Source organism: Numida meleagris, chromosome 3 (assembly GCF_002078875.1).
Source record: "Numida meleagris isolate 19003 breed g44 Domestic line chromosome 3, NumMel1.0, whole genome shotgun sequence".
Classification (NCBI taxonomy): domain Eukaryota; kingdom Metazoa; phylum Chordata; class Aves; order Galliformes; family Numididae; genus Numida; species Numida meleagris.
In genome coordinates, this window is record NC_034411.1 from 39,439,248 (window position 1) to 39,462,309 (window position 23,062).

General features: G+C 34.5%; 1 protein-coding gene across 2 annotated transcripts in view; it reads left to right on the forward strand.

Moving 5' to 3' along the window:
* Positions 1 to 23,062, forward strand: part of SIPA1L2 (signal induced proliferation associated 1 like 2) — a 145,351-nt gene that overhangs the window by 112,738 nt on the left and 9,551 nt on the right. Inside the window, exons 15-19 of one of the 2 annotated variants that reach the window (XM_021391453.1) lie at positions 2,667 to 3,055; positions 6,751 to 6,975; positions 9,320 to 9,473; positions 12,207 to 12,426; positions 18,538 to 18,669. In XM_021391453.1, the coding sequence (XP_021247128.1) occupies positions 2,667 to 3,055; positions 6,751 to 6,975; positions 9,320 to 9,473; positions 12,207 to 12,426; positions 18,538 to 18,669 (1,120 nt within the window). The remainder of the gene's footprint in view (positions 1 to 2,666; positions 3,056 to 6,750; positions 6,976 to 9,319; positions 9,474 to 12,206; positions 12,427 to 18,537; positions 18,670 to 23,062) is intronic. The other variant, XM_021391454.1, reaches the window with a different exon arrangement.

Sequence of the window (23,062 nt, forward strand, 5' to 3'; positions counted from 1 at the left end):
CAGTAAGCACTGTAAACAAGTAGTTTCTATTTTGGGAATGCTGAAAAGATTTCAGGTCTGCTAGTTTGGATGTTTCTCCTCAGTAATTGCAAAATCCTCAATTAATTAAACTAATTATATGCCCAGTCTTTGTCTTCTATTGTCGTATGTATTCAACACATGAGGAACCTGTTACATGTAGTAGGAATCTGTACACTTTTTGTAGACTTACACTGGTAAGAATCTAAGACCACATTCTCATATTCTGTACAGTGATTCCTTATGAAAATCTAGCCCGATATTTCTCAAAAAAGTACTATCATAAACAGAATCATACTGTACCATTATGTACTAGAACAACAATACTTTCTTGTGCCTTAAGCCAATGTTTACATGAAGCTGGAATCGGTATATATAACAACTACTATTAACACAGTACCAATCCCAAAATTAAATGCTGAGTTTGCTAAACTTCATTTAGATTTTTAAGCTAATGGCAGCTTTCATGCTTTTATGATGCTGGGCTCTTGAACAGAAAATTCTGTGTTGGACTTAACGTTTGTGTTTCATTCATTTGCATTTGTGTAATGCAGTTAAAAAAGAACTACATTGTACTAAATAAGAACCAATATCATTGTAAAGATAATTGTAACAAGATGAGACTATTTACTTGTTATATGCTTTAAAACAGAAAAAATGATCATCACCTTGCAAAGGAACTGTAACATTCTTCTATGCATCCCTTTTTTGTTCAACTTTATTTGCCATATAACTGTCAGCTTTGAGATAGCCAGTGAATTTCACAGTGTAAACATACAAGAACTCTGTAGGGTATTTAAACATTATAAAAAAATGCCTATTCTGTATTTGTTCTAATCAGATTTAACCTAGGGGAAAAAGGGTGAGATGAATCTTACTTGATACCCTCAAGCTCTTTATTTATTTATTTATTGGCCTTGGATGATTATCATATTCCTCTTGATTTTATTCTTTTCTTTGTTTGAATCTTTCTCCATGATGTAATATTTAGCAACACGTAAGAATTAGGGTCATGCTGAGCTTTCATACAAAAATTTCTCTTGGCACAAGTAGATGTAATCCTGAGCCGTGGTGAACTTTGAACTGTTCAAGATGTCTGTATCTATAGATGTTGTCCAGATACTCAGCTGCTTGCAGAATCAGGGATGCCTAAGCATGTATGTTCAACAGCATACAGGAAATCTTTGGGAGGGTTCACGTACTCTGTATGTCTTCTGAGGCTGCTTTAATGGCTTTGACCTTTTCTTTTCCTGTTCTTTTCCACTTTGGTTCCATTTTGCATTTACAGTAGAAAGACCCGTGCCTTTTTGCCGGACACTTCTCAAAGATGCTCCTTGGAAAAACTGCTCATTTCTATTTTTATCAGTTGTTCTATTGTTTTTAAGGTCACGTCCGTTTTGTAAGGGTTAGAAGAAATGCAAATATAATCCCTACTTTTTTTTTTTTAATAATTTTCTCAAATTTGAGGCACGTTAATTCCCATATGGAATAGAAATGTTACTTCTGGAGTCTGCCTTTTCAAACTGCTTTACTGTATGAGCAACAGCTATGTTTATATACATCTGCTAGAATGGAGATCTCATTAAAAAGGAAAGATAAAAAAAAAGAGCCTCCCTTCCCACTTATGTTCTACCTAATAGAAGCCCATCTGCCCTTATTCTGGCTACTCAAAGATATTACAAAGATAAGTTAATCCAACTTTTATGAAATCTCTTTTTAGGAAAACAAAACAAAACACGAAAACTTTATTGACACAAATGCATGACATAATTCTTCCACTTCAGTTGCCATACTTAGTTTGGAGCCCTATTACTTAAGTTACTTTCATCTGGTACACATACATTGCACTTGGCTAGAGTTCAAGCAGCCATACATCCAATTGGATTTGATTCAATAAACAGCGTATTTCACCCACACAGAGAAAAAGCCAATGATAATCATTCTCCAGTGTTCTTCAGATTTGCAGCAGAAGTGATTTAAACAAATAATTACGAATGCTTCTAGCTGTAGCAAATGCTTGTTTCAACTCTCCAGAAATTCAATTTTATGGATATTAAGCAAGTCCTATAATCAGAAAATTCAAGTGTGATCTTATGATTTGCAATGTAAGATGGAAGTAGTGCCTAGTATTCACTTTTATTTGCTGCCTCATATTATCACCAAGGTTGGAAGGAAAAGACCTCAAAAATCATCTAGTCCAACTGTCTACCTAACACCAGTATTTCCCTGCTAAACCATATCCTTTAGTACCACATGTAAATGTGCGGCGGTGACTCAGCTACCTCCCTGGGCAGCCCATTGCAGCGCCTCACCACTCTTTCTGAGAAGAAATTTTTCCTAATATCCAACCTGAATCTCCCCTGGCACATCTTGAGGCCATTCCCTCTAGTCCTATCCACATCAACCTGTAGCCTGTCTAGCCAGTTGTGCAATTATTTAATAGAAGCTGGTGGTACAATTCATTTTTTCATGCTTTGCATGAAAATGTATGCAGTATGTACTGCATGCTATGCAGTATGCATAGCATACTGTAAAAAATAATAAAGTAACCTTTGAATGGCACAACTTCAGTAATTTCTATGAAAATTAAGATTTTACAATTTAACTTGAGATGGTTCTTTTTTGTTTGTTTTCTTCTTGCTGTTAAGATTGGAGATAAAAGCTGTTCAAGCCACTCAAGCAGCAATACCCTATCTAGCAATACATCCAGCAACAGTGATGAAAAACACTTTGGTTCTGGAGATCTCATGGATCCTGAGCTGCTTGGATTAACATATATAAAAGGAGCTTCAACTGACAGTGGAATTGATACAGCTCCCTGTATGTCTGCACCTCTTCTGGCCCCTCTGCATCTTGCTGGCAGCAGGTCTGGAGTGCATTGTCGTACTGAGCAATGGAGTGAGTCTTCTGAAACTCCTGGGCTAGATGAGGATCCAGCTAAGATGTATGCTGTTCATAGCTATGCCTCTGCTATTTCTGCCAGTCATACGGCTGAAGGAAGTATGGGAGACCTCAGTGAAATCTCTTCTCATTCCAGGTACGTGTTTCTTATAAAAAAAAAGGATTTTGCTTTATAGATTGATGTTCAGATAATTCTTTTTTTGTTGGAGTTATTTTCTTTGCTTTTCTTTGAAGATGTGCCTAACTGATTTTGATTTTTGTTGTATTCAAATACCTACATGAGGAAGTATAGCATTTTTCAGGCAATTTTTGATGGGTCTGTTTAAGGAGCACAAACTAGTCCTGCTTCCAGACCTGCTCAAGAATTTTTGTGTAACTCTGTATGAATTGCTTAGGTTTTCAAAGCTGGGAAACATCTGATTAAAAATGAAGTAGTATAATAAATTGTATTCTTCGTTTTTGTTTGTTTTTATGGTATTTGTGAAACTTTCTCACAGTGTATTTCTAGGATATGTTTTGACAATAATTTCACTTATATTTGAGAATTCACCTCGTACTATTATTGAGAAGTTTACTGAAATTTATTGGATTTAATCTTTGACAATCCCATGATATTCTGTCTATAATCATCTGAGACCTAAAATGTTAAAAAAAACCACAATTTTACTTTCATTGATAAAGAAGGAAACATAAGATGCTTTCATGATACTTTGCTTTATTCATGTGAATTTAATATTAGTCTTTCCTCATCTTTCTCAGTTATAAGGAATGTAGTAGGTCCAAACACCCCAGTCATATTATTTTGACATCAGCTTTTCTTATCATATTTTTTTTTCCTTAGAATTTGCTTTACAGACTTATTTAGTACAGGACAACAAATTAAGTCAGATAAACGATGAAGGGAATCAAATAAATTAAAATGGGCAATTTTTACATAAAGTGAAACTGCATTGCATACCATTCTACCCTAATTTAAATTATTGTGGTGTATACTTTACGCTTTTGTTTCTTGAGCTGAATTTCTAACTGTGTTTGCACTCTTCTTTTTGTTACCAATGGCATGTTTGTATGGTACATCTGTTAAAAGGAAACTGTGGAAGTACTCTTTTCAGCTGGTTGCCTTTATCTCTCATTTCCCATTTTATGGTGACTTTGAAGTTGAGACTTTGGTCTACGTGTGGAGGTTTTTACTCTGTAAAATAATTGAAGGAAAATGTTCTTCTTTCCTTCTCATTTTTCTGTTCTCAATGGAAAGGATGTAAATGTAAAGGAAAATAACAAAATAATATCCTTATGTCTTCATATGGTTGATTTCACACTAAGCTTTCACCACATCTGAGATAATGTAGAAGCTCCAGATTTACTCTGCTTTGTATGTGTTGAAATTCAGTTTTACAGATTACGAAGAAATATGCTTTTTTTCCGGGTCTTCATTATATTGGGCTGTAATTGATTTCTGATGGCTAAAATATGTATTTTCTGCACTTGTGTGGCTGCTTTCATAATTAAGGTTCCATGCACCTACTAAGTAATGTGCTGCTCGCTTATTTGAAATAAACATGCCATAGATTACTTTAAAAAACAATTAAAAAATATAGAGACTATATAGATTTTAAGTGAGTTTACCCAGGCATTTACAGTGTAGCAATTATTGTTGAGGTGAAAACTCACATTAGGACTGACCAATTCCACTTTGCAATAGTGGTGTTCAGCTTCTAATCTGTGTGCCAAATCCTTTCACCACAAGAAAATGTCAGACTTGCATTATGTGACCCAGCTGTATTATTTAAACTTTTCTTCAACATCCTTCAAATTATCCTGGAGTGATAAATGATTTTACAGTTGGTTTTAAAAGCTGACATCACCTATATAGGACCTGCAGTCTTACATTATTTTTAAAAAATCATTATATAACTGTGATGTTGCAATACTGTAATGTTCAAAGAGAAGCAAGAAAGTTGAGTTAATATTTGTGTGCTATCTACTGCCACATCCCATGTATATTTTCCAGCTGGTCTGACATTGAGATTTTAATTGTTCATAATTTGCAATGATGAAGCTTTACCCTAAATGAGGCATTTACTCAAAATTAGTTTATAAATGTTAAACAATGAGCTTATTCTACAATGGGTAAACAGTGTAAAACTTAAACACAAGCCCACAGACTAGTGGAAAGTCACAGATCTATCAATACAGCATTTCCTTATTAAAATTGCATTCTGTTTATTGAACAAAAACCTTAATGATTCTGTGATTCTGTGATGAATGAAGTTCAATTGGACATCAGTTGTTTTGATCCTCTAACATGATCAGATAAAAAAAACCCTGAAAAAAACCAATACTGATGTCTGAGAATTAAGCCTGCTGCATGAAACACTATTTCAGACTACAAGATTGACTTGAGCTATGCACAACACTACGTCTTGCAGCTATGTTGTTAATGGCTTTCTCTCTCCTATTTTATAGTGAGTTCACACATGAATTATCAAATGCCTTTGGATTACTGTTGCCGAAACAACTCCATTGCCTTTAGGTTTTTTTCCTCGCGTAGACCATCAATACCATTTGGATGCTGAGAGTATACAGTACTTACTCCAACCATTGCTTTGAAATCATTTAAAAGCAAGTTTCTAGAAGCATTTCATTTCTTAGAAAAATGTCCTGTTATTTAAAATGTGCAGAATGAAGTTGGATGCTCAGTTTTTCTAGAGTTTAGTTACACAGAGAAGTCTAAAATACCCTGGATAGTGTCCTTGCTGTCAGTCTGATATTTTTTTTTACATTATTCTCCAATACTTGCTTCACCTTTACACTTAAGTTTTTCGTTACTGAATTGTTCTCATTATGCCTTTCTATATATGTCTTGTTAGAATTTCTTTACACATTTGCAAGGATAGCAAGTATGAGAGCAACCATACTGCTTTTAACATCACCTCCATTATTGTCTTCCTCAAAAAACTCCTGATTTTTTTCCTGCATTTGGGGGGAAGAAGAGAGGTGGTTGAAGCTTCTTCCATATCAATCAGTTTAATCAGATCTAATGACATCTGTGCATGTGCATTGCTTGTGTTTGACTCAACAATCACACCTTCTGGTCCTTTGTGAATGAGTCCAGTGCTACATTAAAAGATGGCACTGTGTTTGGTATTTGCAAATCAACAATGAAAGTTAGGAGCTGCTGCTTCAGTTTCCAATCTCTAATTTTAGTTCAGACTCTTGGTTTGTGAATGCGTTGGTTACTTCACCTGCAAGATGAGAACAACAACTTTATTAGAGGCTATTATTCATAATAAAAAATATTATTTAAATCATCCAGAGAACAGTACTGAATGAAAGACTGAATTTAAAGTGGCATCAGATTGAAAAATTAATGTGAAGTAAGAAAAGGCATAGAATTCTTATAATTAGAGAGACATTTGGGGTAATTCCCTATATAGTACCTTGATAAAAATTGAATTATACTGTGAATAATGTGTGTGTATGTACATATTTACTGAAAAAAGCACATACAAACCCAGGTATATCTATTAAACTTGTGTTTTTAATTTTGGCTCACATCACAGTTTATACTGACATTTCAGCAAGCTAAATTGAACATTACTTGTTTTAAAAGCTCATTATTATTCTATTATCATCAACTACCTTTAATGTATATACATATATATAAACAATATGTAGAAAATTACTGTACTGATGCTGGTGCCTTGATTTCGACTTGAGAAAAAGTTAATGTTGAGAATTATAGCTGAGTATATGGTGAAGAATTTTTTATTTATTATTTTATATAACAGATTTCATTTTTGCTTTTGTGCGTTTCCTTTGCTTTTTCAGTGGGTCACATCATTCAGGAAGCCCATCAACACATTGCTCTAAAAAGAGTGGCTCCCTAGATACCTCCAAGGTCTATATAGTGTCACAGAATAGTAGTCAACAGATTTCTGGGTCTGTTTCAAAACCATACCACAGACAAGGAGCAGTGAGTAAATACGTCATTGGATGGAAGAAATCAGAAGGAAGTCCTACACCTGAAGAATCTGAAATTTCTGAGTGCCACGAGTAAGAATTCTTTTTAACTGTGTTTGGGGCAGAAGGGAAAAAACATATATTTTAAAATAGGATAGAAAGATGAAAAATTACAGTTTCCATTTCACATTCAAATGCTTGGTTTATTCCTGTACCTTTGTGTATGTCCTTTTCAATCTCTGGGAAACAGTTGGAAAGCCACAATTTTATTATGTCTAAAGGCCTTTTCCAGAAATCTTCAGGAACATTACAGTTACTTGAAAATAGCTTACTTCTTAATGTTTCTGTATTGAACCTTCCTACCTTGTTGCATATTTTGTCAACTGATTCATTAGAGACTGAGAGACATGACTATAAATTTAGCACATATCTGTGTGGACAATTAGGAAAAATAATGCCAATTTTAGTGGTTTCCGTGTATCTATTTCCAGCTTATTTTAACAAGTAGGTAGGAACCAGTGGATAGGACCTCACAAGACAAAGATCAAGTGTAGATACCTCAGATGCTCAAGAGACGTGCAGGCTTCATTAGAAGTGTATATATATATATATATATATATTTTGGTGAATAACATTTAGTCGAAGATACTCAGATCAGTTCTAATCAACAGCTAGATGTACAGCTTAATGTAGGAACAGCTCATTAAGAATGTGTTAGGTGGAAAGAAAACGTTTGCATTCAAAGGAAAAGATGTGGTACTTCAAATATAGATAGAGATGAAACTTTTCAAGTACTGCAGCAATAATAACTAACATTTTAATCTGCTATTTAAAGCAAATATTTAAATTTCTGTTACCTTCAGAATCATCTTGTCTGATAACCTCTTTGATTTCCTTCTGTGCATAATCTGTTTAGTTCTATGTCTCAGTAAATCATATTCAGCCCTATATATCTTGATAAATTTACAAGATGACATGCAGCCCCTGATTTTCAAACAGCTAATATAGGATTACTCTTTGTTTAGTAGGAATGGGATATTTGCATCTAATAGTTTGTAATGCATATGTGTGCATATTAATGAGATAACAGCTTGACGTTATCTCTAACATTTCTAATTTTCAAAATTTAAAACTACTACTGCTTTACTGTCTTCCTGTCCTTGTTATTCACGTTTCTTTGTGGTATTGCATAGGTGATTTGTTTGTTTACTTATTTCTTTTAGGCTTTCAATTATTAAATTGTTCAGTCTTGCATTTGGAAAGTAGTAGCTTCATTGATTCCTACAAGTTTTTGTATTTTGAAGTTAATGAACCCCTGAAATAATTTCTTTTTATTTCAGATAGAACCCTTAAAACAAAATTGCATAATGAGGCATAGCGTTTAAACTGAAACCACAGCTATTTTGAAAAGCATCTTCAAGAGCTAGTTCCATTTAAGTAATGTTAATTGAATATGGCAGCGCTTCTTATACCAGAAAACATTTTTAGGTTTTTCCATGGTTTAGAGCACTTCTTCACCTCTTTCTTTCTAGGAAAGCTTTCTATACATCACAGAGAGGAAATATCCCTCTGAGGATAATTATGTTGAAATAAAATAACATCTCTAATTAGCAATGATGTTGGAAATCAGGTCAATTGCTGAATGTTGTGCCACTATAGGATATAATTCACTGAGAATTACACTTTACCATAGCAAAGCTTGTTTTCTCTCCGCTGAGGACAGAGTCACTGATTATGCTGCACTTGACAGTAAGTAATGGATTCAAATGCATGTTCTATGTGACTGGGAATCTCTGGTTCCTTAGATTGCATTTCCAGAGTAAATCTGCTAAAATTCTCTCCTTTCTCACTGGAAGGAGGGTGAAAAATAATAATTCAGTTTGACAATCCTTTGTTGACTATAAGTGCATTTTTATATCTTGGTAATTAAAGAAGACAGCTGTTTTATTTGTCTAAACAGCTGTATGAAATTGCTGATAATGAAACACACTTGGCACATGGCACAATTGATTATAAATATACTTCAAATGTTGCTGTTGATGACCATAGTAATTTTTTTCAGTTTGGATACAGTATCACACCAAACAATCTTGATCGACTTATTTGCTAAGGAATTAAAAATATATATTTTGATTTGTGAGGAACTATTGAATACGTTGATATAAATAAAACTCCAACAATAGAGAAATGTGTGTGAAAAGGAGAGAGGCAAGTTAGGAGAAACTAGCATTTTGCTTCTTTTGTTTTCTTTTTCCTCCTTCAGATCTTTCAGTGACTTAAGAATTTCATCTTGCACTCATAAAACCCACAAACGGTTTCATATGAACGTGTTCTAAATAAAAGCATGCTGTACCAGGAGATAATTCTAGCAATTTTTATTTTGTGACAGAAAATAAATCCAAGAGCACTATTGCTTATTTTGCAATTGTTTCAACAGAGTATACGATGATATTGATGCTGTGTCCGCATCCAGTCCACTTCAAACTTCCGTGAGGAATGCCATTGTTGAAAGCCAGCAAGTGCTGTCCAAAGAAGATTTTCTGAAGTTGATGCTTCCAGAAAACATCTCTGTGGAGGAGGGGAGAAGAAAGGTTAGCTACTTTCTTTGTGTGTAACTCAGACACAATTATGTTAGAAATGGTCTTCTGGTATTCCCAAAACTTCTATAGGAAAGACAACATCATTTTGTGTAAACTAAGTATATTCCTTGGGAATGCTTTAAATACTGACCATAAATCCCAAAACATCATCACCCGCATCATGAAAATCATACCTATTTTATGATTATGTATGAAATACTGTATTTATCTAAGTATGACTCTGCTTAGCTGTAAAGGTTGAGCAAGTTAATTATAATTTCAAAGGTTAAGAGTAACGTTTTCAAGGCTGGATGGTTACATTTATTCACTTCAAATTATATTTAGATGCAGGAATGCCTGCTTTCCCCTGTCCCGTGCTACTTGGTACCAACAGTTCTGTCTGAATCACAGTTTTGCATAGACACCAGTTGGAAATACTCAAAAGGCATAATTGTCAGTGCTAGAGGAGAGCATAATTCTATATAGTATTAACACAATCAGGATTATTAAGTTCACAAGAAGAGTACAGGGAATTTAATATTTACTAGTTTTCAAATATACATGATTCTGATTTTTGGGCTTAATTTGTAATAAAGCACAAAGCAACTGAATTACTTGAGTAATTGTCACACTTAGATATACATTCAATGCCCTCTTAACCCCTGGTGTTCATACAGTGTGCTAAATGGCATAATCATCATGTCAGAACAAAGGATACACATGGGAATCCTCTAAGTGCAGAGTTTAAAATTCAGATTATATGTATTTTTAAAGTGCAATATGTTAAATATGTTAAGTACATTAAGTATGTGTTTGAATTCTTATGAATAATGTCCTAGAGGTCTTCATGAAACATGATTAGTGCAAAATTTGGCTCTCTGTGATGATTCCAAGAGCTGCCAATGTTTCTGGCTGCCTACATAAGAAATGAGGTGCTGTGGCCATTCTGAGATATATTACTGCTGTCCCCTTCTCCTCCCAAAACATCAAAGTAAGAGAGACCATGGGCCCTGATTTGCAAGGGACCCCCAGCCACAGGAATCAGCAGTATCCAGTCTTTGATCATGTCCTCATAGAGAGTTGTTATCTTGTTATAGCTTAGTCAGTTGCCTTTGACAGCAAACCAGAAAGTAATTTTCTGAGTTTGTAAAATTCTACAGAATTGAATCACATCTTTAGTGTAGCTTGATCTTACCTTCTTCATAGATCAGGGAATAGTGATCTCTCTAGAATGTGTAGTGTTCAGTTTTTGTCATGCTCTGGTACCGACCAGTCCTTCTAAATAAAAATGCAACATGAGGTTGGGAGACTTGAGAAACAGACAGGAGTTGTAGCAGAATGCTTGCTGAGAGTCTCAAGTGTGTTAGGAAGGATTGGAGACCCTTTTAATTCAGAGAGTGAAGGTTTTCAACCCTTTCCCCAGTGTGATCCCTATTAAGACTCAGAAGCTTTTGGTATTCTTTAACCACTGCTTATAAAAGGATACCATATATACATATACTTAATGATGTTGCATGTTTCTTTTATCCAGTCATTTAGGACTGCTGCTCACTACTGTTGTTATCATTATTTTACACATGTTAAAATAAAGATTCCTATGTGTTTTTCAGCCAAATCTCTAAAACTAATCCTCCTCTTTTTTTCTCTCTGGTACTATTATGATGCTTTCCTAGATTAGAATCTGAATATCTGCCTTTATCTTCTTTGGGACATAGTTAAACATTCTAACAATTAAGTATTTTCTGTATTGTCCTCAAGATAGATGCTTTCTTGAACTAAAGAAATGAAGTACATTTAACTATTTTGCAAAGACTGTTCTTTGTGACATGATTGAGCGTTTCTGTCTATTCTTTTTAGAAGCATTCTTCAGTGACTGAATTTTGTTCTGAAATATAACAATGTAGATATTTTTAACTCTCTGCTAGATTCACTGTTTTGAAGAGCTACTGGTCTTAAGCATACGTTCTGCATAGAGTAGTAGTTAGTTACATGGAAAATAGGGCTGGATATTAAATTGTTATATGTAAGACAAACCAGTTAAAAGAATTAGGACAATAACTGACCTTTGTATATGTGAAAAATAACAGGATTTGCAGAGCTGAAGAATGACTTATGAAGTGGAATGGCCCAGTTTTACACTACAATAGCATCTTGTTTTACTGTAGATGTTGGGGTTGTGGTTAAATAACTTATTGAAATACATAACGGTTTTCACTAAACTCTATTATCCTATTTTCTAAGCCTATTTCATGATATTTGGAGAGATGCAGTCTCTAAAATCACTCTTATAGTCCAATGAATTATATTGCACTATATATCAGTTCAGAATGTTTAATATTAAAGCATAGCCATTTTGAATTAAAATCAAAGTTTTATATGTACAATCTTCAATAAATGTTACAAGCTGGTAGCCTTAGATACATATATTGCTGGTAAAAAAGTTGCTGTCATAAGGCTATGGAGATTTCATTTAACATTTAGAATTAATAAAGCTGCACAAAATCTGATTAATTCATGTTAATTTGTTCCAAAACATCAAGAGGAGGAAGTATGAAAATCCAATTCAACTTTCTAAGGCCTCAGTAGAGCTGATGTGATGGAACAAATCTCTGATCTGTATTAGCTCAAGAATTCCAGAATGCCTGCCCAGAAAAATACTCCCAGTAACCTGATGATGGGATATGCTAGTGGAAATTATTTTAACAAGTAATATGTTTTCTTTTATCTCCATATTTTGATGCTTAGTTTTCATTTTATGGAAACCTTTCTCCACGGAGGACACTTTATCGTACCCTATCAGATGAAAGTATATGTAGCAATCGAAGAGGATCTTCATATGCCAGCTCTCGAAGTTCAATGCTAGACCAGGCTCTCCCGAATGATATCTTATTCAGCACTACTCCACCGTATCATAGCACGTTGCCTCCCAGAATGAGCCTGACTCCTGGAATGGGAAATCTGAGAAGTAAGTGATTGTCACTGTTGCTGTTGAGATCAGAATATAAGTTAGAATTTACTTTTGAGGGAAAATTATGAAATGTCACATCAGTCTTCTGGGTATCCTAGTAAAAGCGTATTTGGTCATCAGTACGTGCTTATGCTTAACTTGGTGATTGGTTCAGACTTTTTATGTTTGGACAAGGGGTTCATTTCCTATGAAATTTTCAGGTGATAGGCAACAAATAATTGGCTGAAGATATTTCTGGTTATAATTTTATTTTCCAGTAGTGGCCCAATCAGGCCAAGCTGGCCTGTTTTGTTTCAGTTGATGCCTGTATTCAAATTAATGCTACATTCATGAGTGTGCCCAATGTAGTTAAACAAGAATGATTATGGTAGCATCTTAAAAGGAAATGTGTGATAGCTGTCTCTCCAATTTCAAAACTGAATTTGCAGATTTTTTTTTTTACTATTAGTAAAACCTTTGCAAATCCCACTGCAGTTTTAATAGCAGAAAAAAAAAAGAGTAGTCTAGGGTGTGAAATTAATTTTTTTTATGAAGGGATCTCTTCATTTGTTAAGTCTTCATAAGAGAGATCTTTATTATATGCTCAAATATGGAGTGATAGTCTATAAAGCTTGTAGTAATTTGATGGAGACCTTGAAATTAAAATTAGGAAGATTACCCTCCTCCCCTCTAAAAATATTTGAAAAGGAAGTTGTGTAATTTGTGCATGCTTATATACCGCAGCCCAAATCTTCATACACAGATACATATATTTAGGCCACGTATTTATATACTTAATAAGGGCAATTTTATTTTTTTTTAAATGCTGCTTAATTATTTTACTCTGGCCATAGGGGACATGAAATCTAGAAATAAAGAAATACTTTTATTTAGCTACATTAATAAATACTGTATTGCAACTGACTGCAGTTTACAAAAATAGTAGAACAGCTGTGAACTCTGAAGTCCATAGTTGAGAAGCTGTGGGTGGATTTCCTGAAAATGTTAAGGACACTTGTAGACCCATGTCCAGAGAGAATACAGACAAATGACTAAAGTAATAATGATAGGCCTCTGTCATTCATCATGTCTTTAAGGCACTAGCAGTCGCGTGCTTTCAGAATGAAATTATATGTGAAAAAACACTTTCCTACAACACTGAGCTGTGTTGCACTGAGCTTTATTTTAGACTGTTATTACAAACTTCTAAATACCTGCTTCAGCTGGAAATGCAAGCTTCGTGTACCTTTTGCCAAACTTCAAACTATTCCTCTTCTATCAGGATGAAACACTTTAGCATAAATTCAGAATGGAAAGATCCTTTGCTTACATGGTAGCTCTATTTTCTTTCATTTGAGACTAATTCAGGAAATTCTGTAGTGTGTTAAGGACTTAAAGTGGCTTCCTGATTGCATTTTTTTTTCCTTACACCTGCTAGACTTGTGCTTTTAGAGCTACTTCTTATGAGGGTTAATCTGCAAAGTGATCAAACCTTCATCGTGCTGGAGGCTCCAGCATTCTGGAGGCTGACACAAGGCAACTAATGGTGCACATTCGGGCTTTATACTGCTCTTTCAGCAGTGGAATTTTAGTCTCTTGTTTATTGGTACTATCTTACATTATTATCCCTTCTTGGTGCTTCTTAGATACAGACATTTACATTCATAGTGTCCTTGTGTTCTTTTCATACACAGCTTCTACTTTCTGCTTCTGGTTTTGTATTATAAAGGTACCTTCTAATGCCAGTGAAATCAGATCTGTTATGATGACTGTCTTGAGGAGGCTATAATTGTTTATCTGTAACTGCCACCTGAAAACAAACACATAATGACCTGCCCACCATTATTTTCAAAATATTGCTAGTCAATATCTGCTTATAAGAAACTAATCTTGACTCTTGTTAGGGAGGATTTTGTAATTAGCACGTATCAGGTATTTACATTCTACTGCATTTATAATATTAGTTTGAGGCTGCAGTTTCAGATACCTTGACTCCTAGCTGTGATAGTACTGTCTTTTGTAAAATGCATCCCTTTGTGATCTTAAAACATTTTAATTTTACTGATATTTAACGTTAACAGAAATCAGTAGAAATAGTGTGGTTTTGACCAGATTTCATTTTTAGATACACTCTTGCTCGTTATTACCCAGCATGTGTTCCATGAAATATTGTGGCAGCACCAAGTCTCGTGAGACCCCTCTAGCAAGGAATAGACTGTGATTAATAGGGAAGCAAAGCGGCAGCAAAAACAGCATAATGGGCAACCTGAAGGGTTTCAGATTACTAGAAAATCAGAATTATCAGACAAAATGACTGTGCAAATATGGAAATAGGAACTTAAACTGCGTGATGGAGATGAGAAAATGAAGCTGTGGGATTTTTTTTTATCATTTTATCACTGGAGGAAGTGAACTGAAAAAAGTGTTGCTTTCAGTAGAGCTTAAAATGAGTACTGTGGATTGCACATGGTACACAATTGCAGAAAGATTTGTTTTATCTTAGTTTTTAACTTAAACCAGAAAGCAGAACTTTTGTAGCTGAGAACTCTGAAATTTTACCTTGGAGACACTGAAGATTCCCTGAGACAGTGCTCTTCATGTTGAGTGATTCTCGCATACCCTACACAGTTGCAGAACTAGTGTACAAACATAAGTCAGAGAAATCCAGGAAGACATACAGATACAGTCAGACTGAGGCCATGGTCGACTCCTGTAATGAAAAACAAAAGAAGAGGGAAAGAAAAATGCTGTGCTTTGGGAAAAGCAGTAAGGTGCAGGATACTTTCTCTGATGAGGGTCGTAAGGAAAGGAACATATTGCAATAGGACACTAGCAAATTCTGAATGTTTTCCTACATGTTGTAGGAAATGGTTGTGAGAAGCTCAGCATGAAAGTAGTTATTGGGTCATGTGCTCACTGTTCTAACAGTAACATAAACATAGTTCCATGAGGAAGTCTACTAGCAGGCTGGTGTCTTTGAAGGGAGACTCTGGTCAACCCTAGCAACAATGCAGAGGGAGTAGAGGCTTGGCAGGTAATTACTGATTGCAGAAAGAAGAATAGGAGGCAGACAGTGGGATTTATGTCTGCGTATAACTTGCTATGTTCCTTCACTTGCAGCATCTGTTGAATATAATCTGCTTATTAAATGGCATGTGTAGTTTATGAACACAGTAAGTACATGGCAGATATTCTTCCATTGCTTACAATCTCTACATAAAAGTAGCAGTTCCAACTGACTCAAGATACTTATCTTGGAAGTAGAATAGGTTAAGCCAGGTGAATCTTTTTTCTTTCTCTTACTGGTTACTCTTTGAATAGAGAAGGGTGTGGGACTGAGGACAGTCAATTTCAAGAGATCTCTATTGAAAACTGAGTTTACCATATAATTCTGGTGAAAATAAGGACTCTTGAAAATGCCTTTACTTTAATGTAACAATAATAAGAATAAAGAAAAATTGTAACTATGAAAAGTAAACGGCATAAATGAAAGGACCAGAAACCAGGAGATCAGTGATTTTGTACCAAATTGGAGTACACCAACAAATAAAGTAATCTTTGAAACTGAAAGACAAAATGTGCATTATTTCCTCAAGGAAATAAAGGAATAAGTCTGTATTGGTTCCAAACCAAGCTTGTGGGCAATGATGATAATGACTTTTGAGATTATGCATACCTTCCTGGACATGCTGAGGTGTGAGTGTTCCAGTGTAACTTGCCACCTTTACACAGGTCAAAAAGGAAAGCAACAAGCAGCCTGCATGCTGCTGATGTTGCATTCATACAAAGAAAATATGTAAGCAACAGGAAGGTAAGAGAACCAGGGAAGCAATGCAAATGCATTACTATGGAAATAATTCCCCCTAGCTGGAGTGTTCCTAAAGTATGAATAGTATTCTCTGAAATTCACATGCACAAAGAGGTCTATGTCTTTAGAGCTCTTTTTTTAATTCCACACACCCCCTTGCCCATGAACACATAATTCATATATTGAAAACAAATTCTTCTGCAGTAGCATGCTGATGCCTGTTCAGTTATCCTGCTTATAATTTCAGCAATCAACATGAGCGCTTAAGTTTTCAGAGCCATCAGTATTCAAATCTCCTACTCCAGGAGGCTTTCAGCAGTTAAGTTGCTCTGTCAGGGACCAAATAGAATCCACCCTAAGGTGAACTGAGGTTCTCACTAAGACAACGTGTAATGAAGGATGACTGCTGGTGAATATATCACTCCTACACTTTAATTTGGAAAGCCAGCAGAATGTACTGAGAACAGGCATCTTTCTGACAGGTTTCACAACCAGCCTCTGAAGCTGATTGTATAAAAGCAAGGGCTGCCCCTTAGGGCCTGCCTGCTGGTCTAGAACCAAAAGCTGGCTTCCCAGCCTTCAAATAAGGCTTTTTGTCTGTTTTCCCAACAGTGATATATAAAACACTTCTACTAGCACAAATGGGGCTCTTACAATTCCCAAATCATATACAGAAGTTTAGAGAGTACTCTACTGTTGAGCTTCCAAAGTATTTTTACCCCAAGATAACCTTAGATAAGATTTTGTGTATGTTTATAAGAAATTGAAAATATAATATTATTACAGATGTATGAGTAGTTTCATTTCATATCGCATCCACTTTGGTATACCAAAAATGGTTATTAAGGAATACATTTCTATAGAGAATTGTCAAATCTTTTCCAATTGTAGTAGAACAATACTTTCATGTAAGTTGTAGAACTAGATAAATTTCACAGTAAATAGGATTTCTACCTCACAGGCATTGATTTTGATTCACAAGACTTCCAATTTTTGATAGAGAGTTGCAAAACTCCTTTACTCCCATGTTCCAGATTTAAAAATAAACAAAAAAAAACTCTTAATTTTTTTACAAAGAACTTAATATGCTCTAATCATTGCTCTGTGCAGTAGAATGTTCTGTAACGGGCTACTGCTTTGCTATTTTTAGGTCAGAAATCTTTAATTCAAATAGACTTCGGTATTCTTTGTTATGGTTCAGGACAATGGCAACATCCCACCTTCTTATGCTAGAATAGATCTCTGTGCATGTGTGCATTTTTTCCTTCAGTGATTTTTACATGTGGTATTGTGCTGGAAAAAACATCATTTGTAAATATCGTACTCTAAAGCACTAGAATAGTTAGATGGAAAAATCCTCTACTTCTGAAATATTCAGTGAAAAAAGTGCTATTTTGATACATCATAAAAGCAAAAATCCTTTTTCTTTTGACTGTACTATTTAATAAAAGTGATTGCATCAGTAACTTTAGATGAAATTTGGTTTAAAATAATCTATTTGTGTTTAATGCAATTTTAAAAACATATTTGCGTCTGTTCCACAATATTCATTCACAATGAAGACTGCTATAGAAAGATAAGGAAAATGTTAAACTATTTAAGATAGTTATGAAAATTAACATCTCCTCTACTATGATGTATGCTTATGGTATCTTTCTAAAGGGCTGCATAACTGCATGAACTAGCATTATAGATTACTTGGAATGCATACACTGATCTTCAGTATACGGCATGTTACAGCTTAATCTGGAGCTCAGGGATTGACATGCAAGTCTTGCATCCTCAAATAGACGAATATTAAGTTAACAGGGTAATACTTTCTGTGTGAAAATGAGTTTTGAATACAGGCTAGAACTTACAAATGCATTAAAAGGAAAGTAGGTGATATTTTTGAAATTGCTTCAAGAACTGAAATGTTTAAGTTTCAGAATAAAACTCTGTGTGTAAATATTTCATATGTTGATTCTCAGCCTTCTATAAAATATACCTTTGTTCACCTAGCAACTTTTCTGCTCAGTGCTCAGGTTTAATATGGTATGCTGTAAGAATCAATGCTGCCTACTCACAGAATTCACAGGAAAGTGCAAAGAGCTCGTAACTTGCGGAGGGGCACAAATAACTCTAGAAAACCTTCCCAGCTCGTTCTTCTTGAGTTTAACAGTTGTGTCCATCCTTCCTGAGTATTGAACAAGAAACGACAGCAAAAAGAAAACTGGAGAAAGCGGTCATTAATTATATATATTTACAGTTCATTTTAACAGGTTCAAAATTAATTGTACTTCATTGTTATAGGAAGACTAATTATTGTGTTTATTGTTTAGATGAATTCTGGTTCTCAGATGGGTCCTTATCTGATAAAGCCAAATTCAATGATCCTGGCCTGATGCCCCTGCCAGACACTGCCACAGGGCTAGACTGGTCCCACCTGGTAGATGCTGCACGAGCGTTTGAAGGTAACAGGAAAAGTCAAATAAAGATCACTGTTCACAACGCAAAATTTTTTGGGGAAAAAATATATATTTATATACATATATATACCCATATAGACTCATTTTGAATTAACAAAAATCCAGTGTTTGCCTCTGAAGCCCTTTTGTTCTTTTAGCTGTATTCCTTCTCAGTGCTGAAGATTGTCACTGAAAATTTGGAATATTCTCTAAAACACCCTCAGTATCTGTCTTAGTTACCTTTTATTCTTTAGGGACCAAAGTGCTCTCTGTAATCTATTGGAAAAATCAGATGCTTTGAAGGACAGATTCAAAGCATTTAAGTTAGATGCTTAAAATGAGACTGGGAGTAACAACTTCTCTGGGTTTATTGTGTTGTCTTCAAAAACTTTGCGTACATAGTCCAAGTGATGTTGCATCCTTCCTTGTTTTCAGAATAAGCCTTTGAAAACAGCAAAAATGTATGCTATGCTTTCCAGTAGCAGAGTTTGAGGTGTGGGATATAAACTAGGTTTGCATTATTGAATTATAAGACTGGATTAATGAAGAAAAACCTCATTCACCTCTCTGCAACTAAGCATGCTCATAATGTATAAACACAGAAAGGTGGATGTATGTTTGAATTTAACCATTTATCCATTTGTACATTTGTGTGTCTTGGTTTCCGCTAAGTGTTTTGGTTAGGTCACAAGACTATCCAGTGATCTGCAACATTTGTTGTTTGGTATTATTCTCACAAGTGAACGTAAGAGTCAGAGGTATCTGAGTAAGGATGACGTGTAGGTCTCATATTTATGAGTTGAATGGGTTAAGTTAGTGATGAGGTGTTGTTTTGTTTGGTTGTTTTTGTTGTTTTTTCAACTACAAGCAACCACGGTATTAAGATTTCTGGTACTGATTTTTCCCTGAGTATGAAGTGATTAAATTTCAAAAGCTCTTCAGAAGTACTTACTTTACTAATGTAGTTGGCATAATTAAAATTTCAGAAAACAAAATAAATAATAATTTTAAAAAATCGGATCAACAGTGATGCTTAGCATCCAAAAAAACTTTATTATTTGCTTTATCTACACTCATTACTCTTCACTACTACTTACATGTCTGTTGTAGCTAGCTGAAAGTACTGTAACGTTGGGAATCTGACAACTGGCCCCATGCATTTGGATGTTTGCTCAGGGAACGCCCTAGTATTTATTATTGATAAATAACAGAAACAACAGTAAATTATATATTTGATAGCTTGGTATTTGAATAATATTTTTAAATGCTAATACAAATTTTGAGTTCAGCTATCTAAAAGCTCATTCTTTATAGGTTATGCTCCTATATTTTTTTTATTTCTTTGAAAACTGGAAGCGATTTCCATTACTTCTACTGCTTAATATTTTGGTGAAAATAATTTCACTTTGCTCAGTGTTATGTGAATGCAATTGCCATTTCCATTTGAGAGATAAAAGTAGAAAAAACATAGCTATCCACAGTGCCCTATTCTAGAGAGGGGAAACATTGCTGGATTTTAAATGCAAATATCTTAGGTATCTGTGTAGATTAAGGTGAAGAACTGATGGGCTAAATTGCAAGGTGGAAACTTTTAATCTGATTTTTTTAGAAGATTTGAGACAGTAAATAAGATATTTTTTTTTTGTGTGTGTGTGTGTGGGAAGGAATGTAATTCTTCGTGTTTAGAACTCTGTAGTAGATATATCCGCATCTGTGCAAGATGATTTGTAGTATATTTAGACTTAACTCATAATACTGCAACTTAAAACTTTTGACTGGAAGTAGATTTTTAAGGTCTTGTTCGACTTTCTCTATTCTATGTCCTGCAATTGGAAAATCATTTTAAAAAGAATAACTGATAGGGATATCATAAGAAATTCATTGGGAGGGAGTGAGCTGGATATGAATTGGCAGATTCTTCTTCCTTATGTATTTTAAAGTTGATAATTGAGGAGCTGCTTCATCTTAGTATTTAAAAATAACTTGGAACTGCTGTTCTGTGTTCTATCAGTGAGAAAAAGAGAGAGTAGATAATTCTAAAAATCATAAACTGATGAATATAAAACTCTTTTGATCTTTTTATTAAACGGGATGGAAATGAGATCACATTTTATGTCAGGCAGATCAAAAAAAGTTCAATGAGAAAGGATCAAAGATGGGGAGGATTTGTTTAATAGTGACTTAAGAAATTGATGTTAGAGTTGATTTCTAGTTTGGCTTTATCAACCTGATATTTAAAAGTTATGTTCCTTTCTAGAACGTAGACACAAGTCTTCATTTTAGTTTTCTTTCTTTGTACAAGGTCTTTTCTTAGTATTCTTTGGTTAGAATTACTAAACTGATTCCAAGGTCATGGCTTTTCTCCTGTGATTTTTCTAGACTGTATACTAACAACTTACATTTTTCTCTGTTCAAAATCCATTCATATTGTGGGCCTCACCATCCTTCATCTGCCTGTATGTAAATTCAGTTGTATTCTGATTAATTCTATATATTACCTATTGTATAGCCTTTTGAGGTGCTTATACTGTTGGAGTTATTTGGATAAATAATTATATGTAGTAGCAACATTGTTGCTGTCGTTATCTGAGAATTTTTTCCACCTAACTGAACAGTTGAGGAGGTTAATATTAGCCTTTACCCTGCTGATGCTTTGATCTTATGTTGAGCAGCAGTTTCTAAACTATAGTCTACGAGGATGGAGTAGATGGTTGAGAAAAAAGAGTATGAGGAAGTCATAACTCATTAAATTAAAATTATCATTTTACAGCTTTTTTTAGTTTGTGAGAATTTCAATTTGATGCTTTTGCTTGGCAAGAACTTTTGTGAGAAGCTGAATATTTCCTTCAGACTTCGCTGGAAAATCCAGTGTTAAGTGGACAGGTCTCCACAGTTCAGTGAAGAGCTGTGCAGGGTTTACCTCCACAAGCTCCAGAAGATGCATCTGTAAGAAGTTTTGTTGGAGCTGTTTGTGTTGAGGGTTAATATCTAGAAACTGGAGTTCAATGCAACATTATTTTAAGTGTTTGCTCTACCTTCCACTGCAGGACATAGATATGATTGATATTTATCCAGAGATGACTTTCAGCATTCATGCAGCCAGCTGCAAGGGGTATAATTCAATTTCTTTCATTTATAGGTAGACTATTTCCAGTTCCCTTATGTTATTTTGGTAGAAGCTATAGAGAGACAGAAAGACAGTTGACATGTTGGAAGTTCATTGTGCCTGTATCTTTGTATATCTACTTTTGTATCTGCACCTGAAACAAACCATAAAAAAATAGGTAGAACTGCATGTGACTGTGCAGCAAAAGAGAGAAAAAAGTTAAAGAAGCAAAGAGAAATAAAGCAACTTTTTGAAGGGATTTACAGAATAAAGTTGAAAGATGAACAAGACAAAGGAGAACAAAGAAATCTCAGAAAAAATAAAGAAAAATGAGATAATGTGTTGTTTGTTTTTTGTTTTGTCTTATTTTTTGTCATTTTTTCTTTAAATTCTCTTTCTGTATTATCCTTTTAATAGATCTCCAAGTAAGGAAAGAAGGGCAGGTTTTCCATATGTGTTATGTAGTTGATACTTCATTTTGTACTCTTTAGAGAACTTGTGGAGTAAAATGTAAAGTCTTTAAAGATGTCTGTATCTGGTCCTGTCATTATAGAAAAGGATTGGCCCAAACATAAGCATTATTACTATGAATAGATCTTTGTTCTATTTTTGTTTGTTTAAACTGATTGTATTCTGCTTTAGAAAGGTTAGTGTTTTATAAATAATATTGTGGGAACAAACAACCTAAGAAGTCCCTGTGTCGTCTTTAATTTAGTTTATTAAAATAGGTGGTTTCAGCTTCTGATTATTTTCCAGGTTATTTTTGTGATCATCTACTAGCCATGCCAATCAGAATGCAGTGTTTCTTAATGCCAAGTTATCTTTGCAGAAACATCTGTGCTACTACAATTAATATAATTTTAATATTTCCATATAAAATCTTTTTAGCTTAATGCAAATAATGCTACATACAACATAATGAAAAAGAAGTGAAGCATTCAACAAGAGAAAAATATTCAAATCAAATTAGTAAGTTAAACTGTTAAGACTGATAAAAGATGAAAATATTCAGCTAAGTTTTGGTCATGTCTAATGCATGCATGCGTAGCTCTGTTTTGCTTCCACGCATATCTCAGTGTTATGTTTGTAGGTAGCCTTTACTTTGTAATCAAAGGGCTGTTTCATGCTCTATACTTATTTTAGCCTTTTCTGCTCTCTGATAAGTGAAAGTTGTTTTGAGGTTTTTAAGCTTTTGTACAAACACTGATACATTGTAGAATCATAGAGTGGTTTGAACTGAATGGTACCTTAAAGATGATGTAGTTTCAACCTTCTACCAGATCAGGCTGCCCA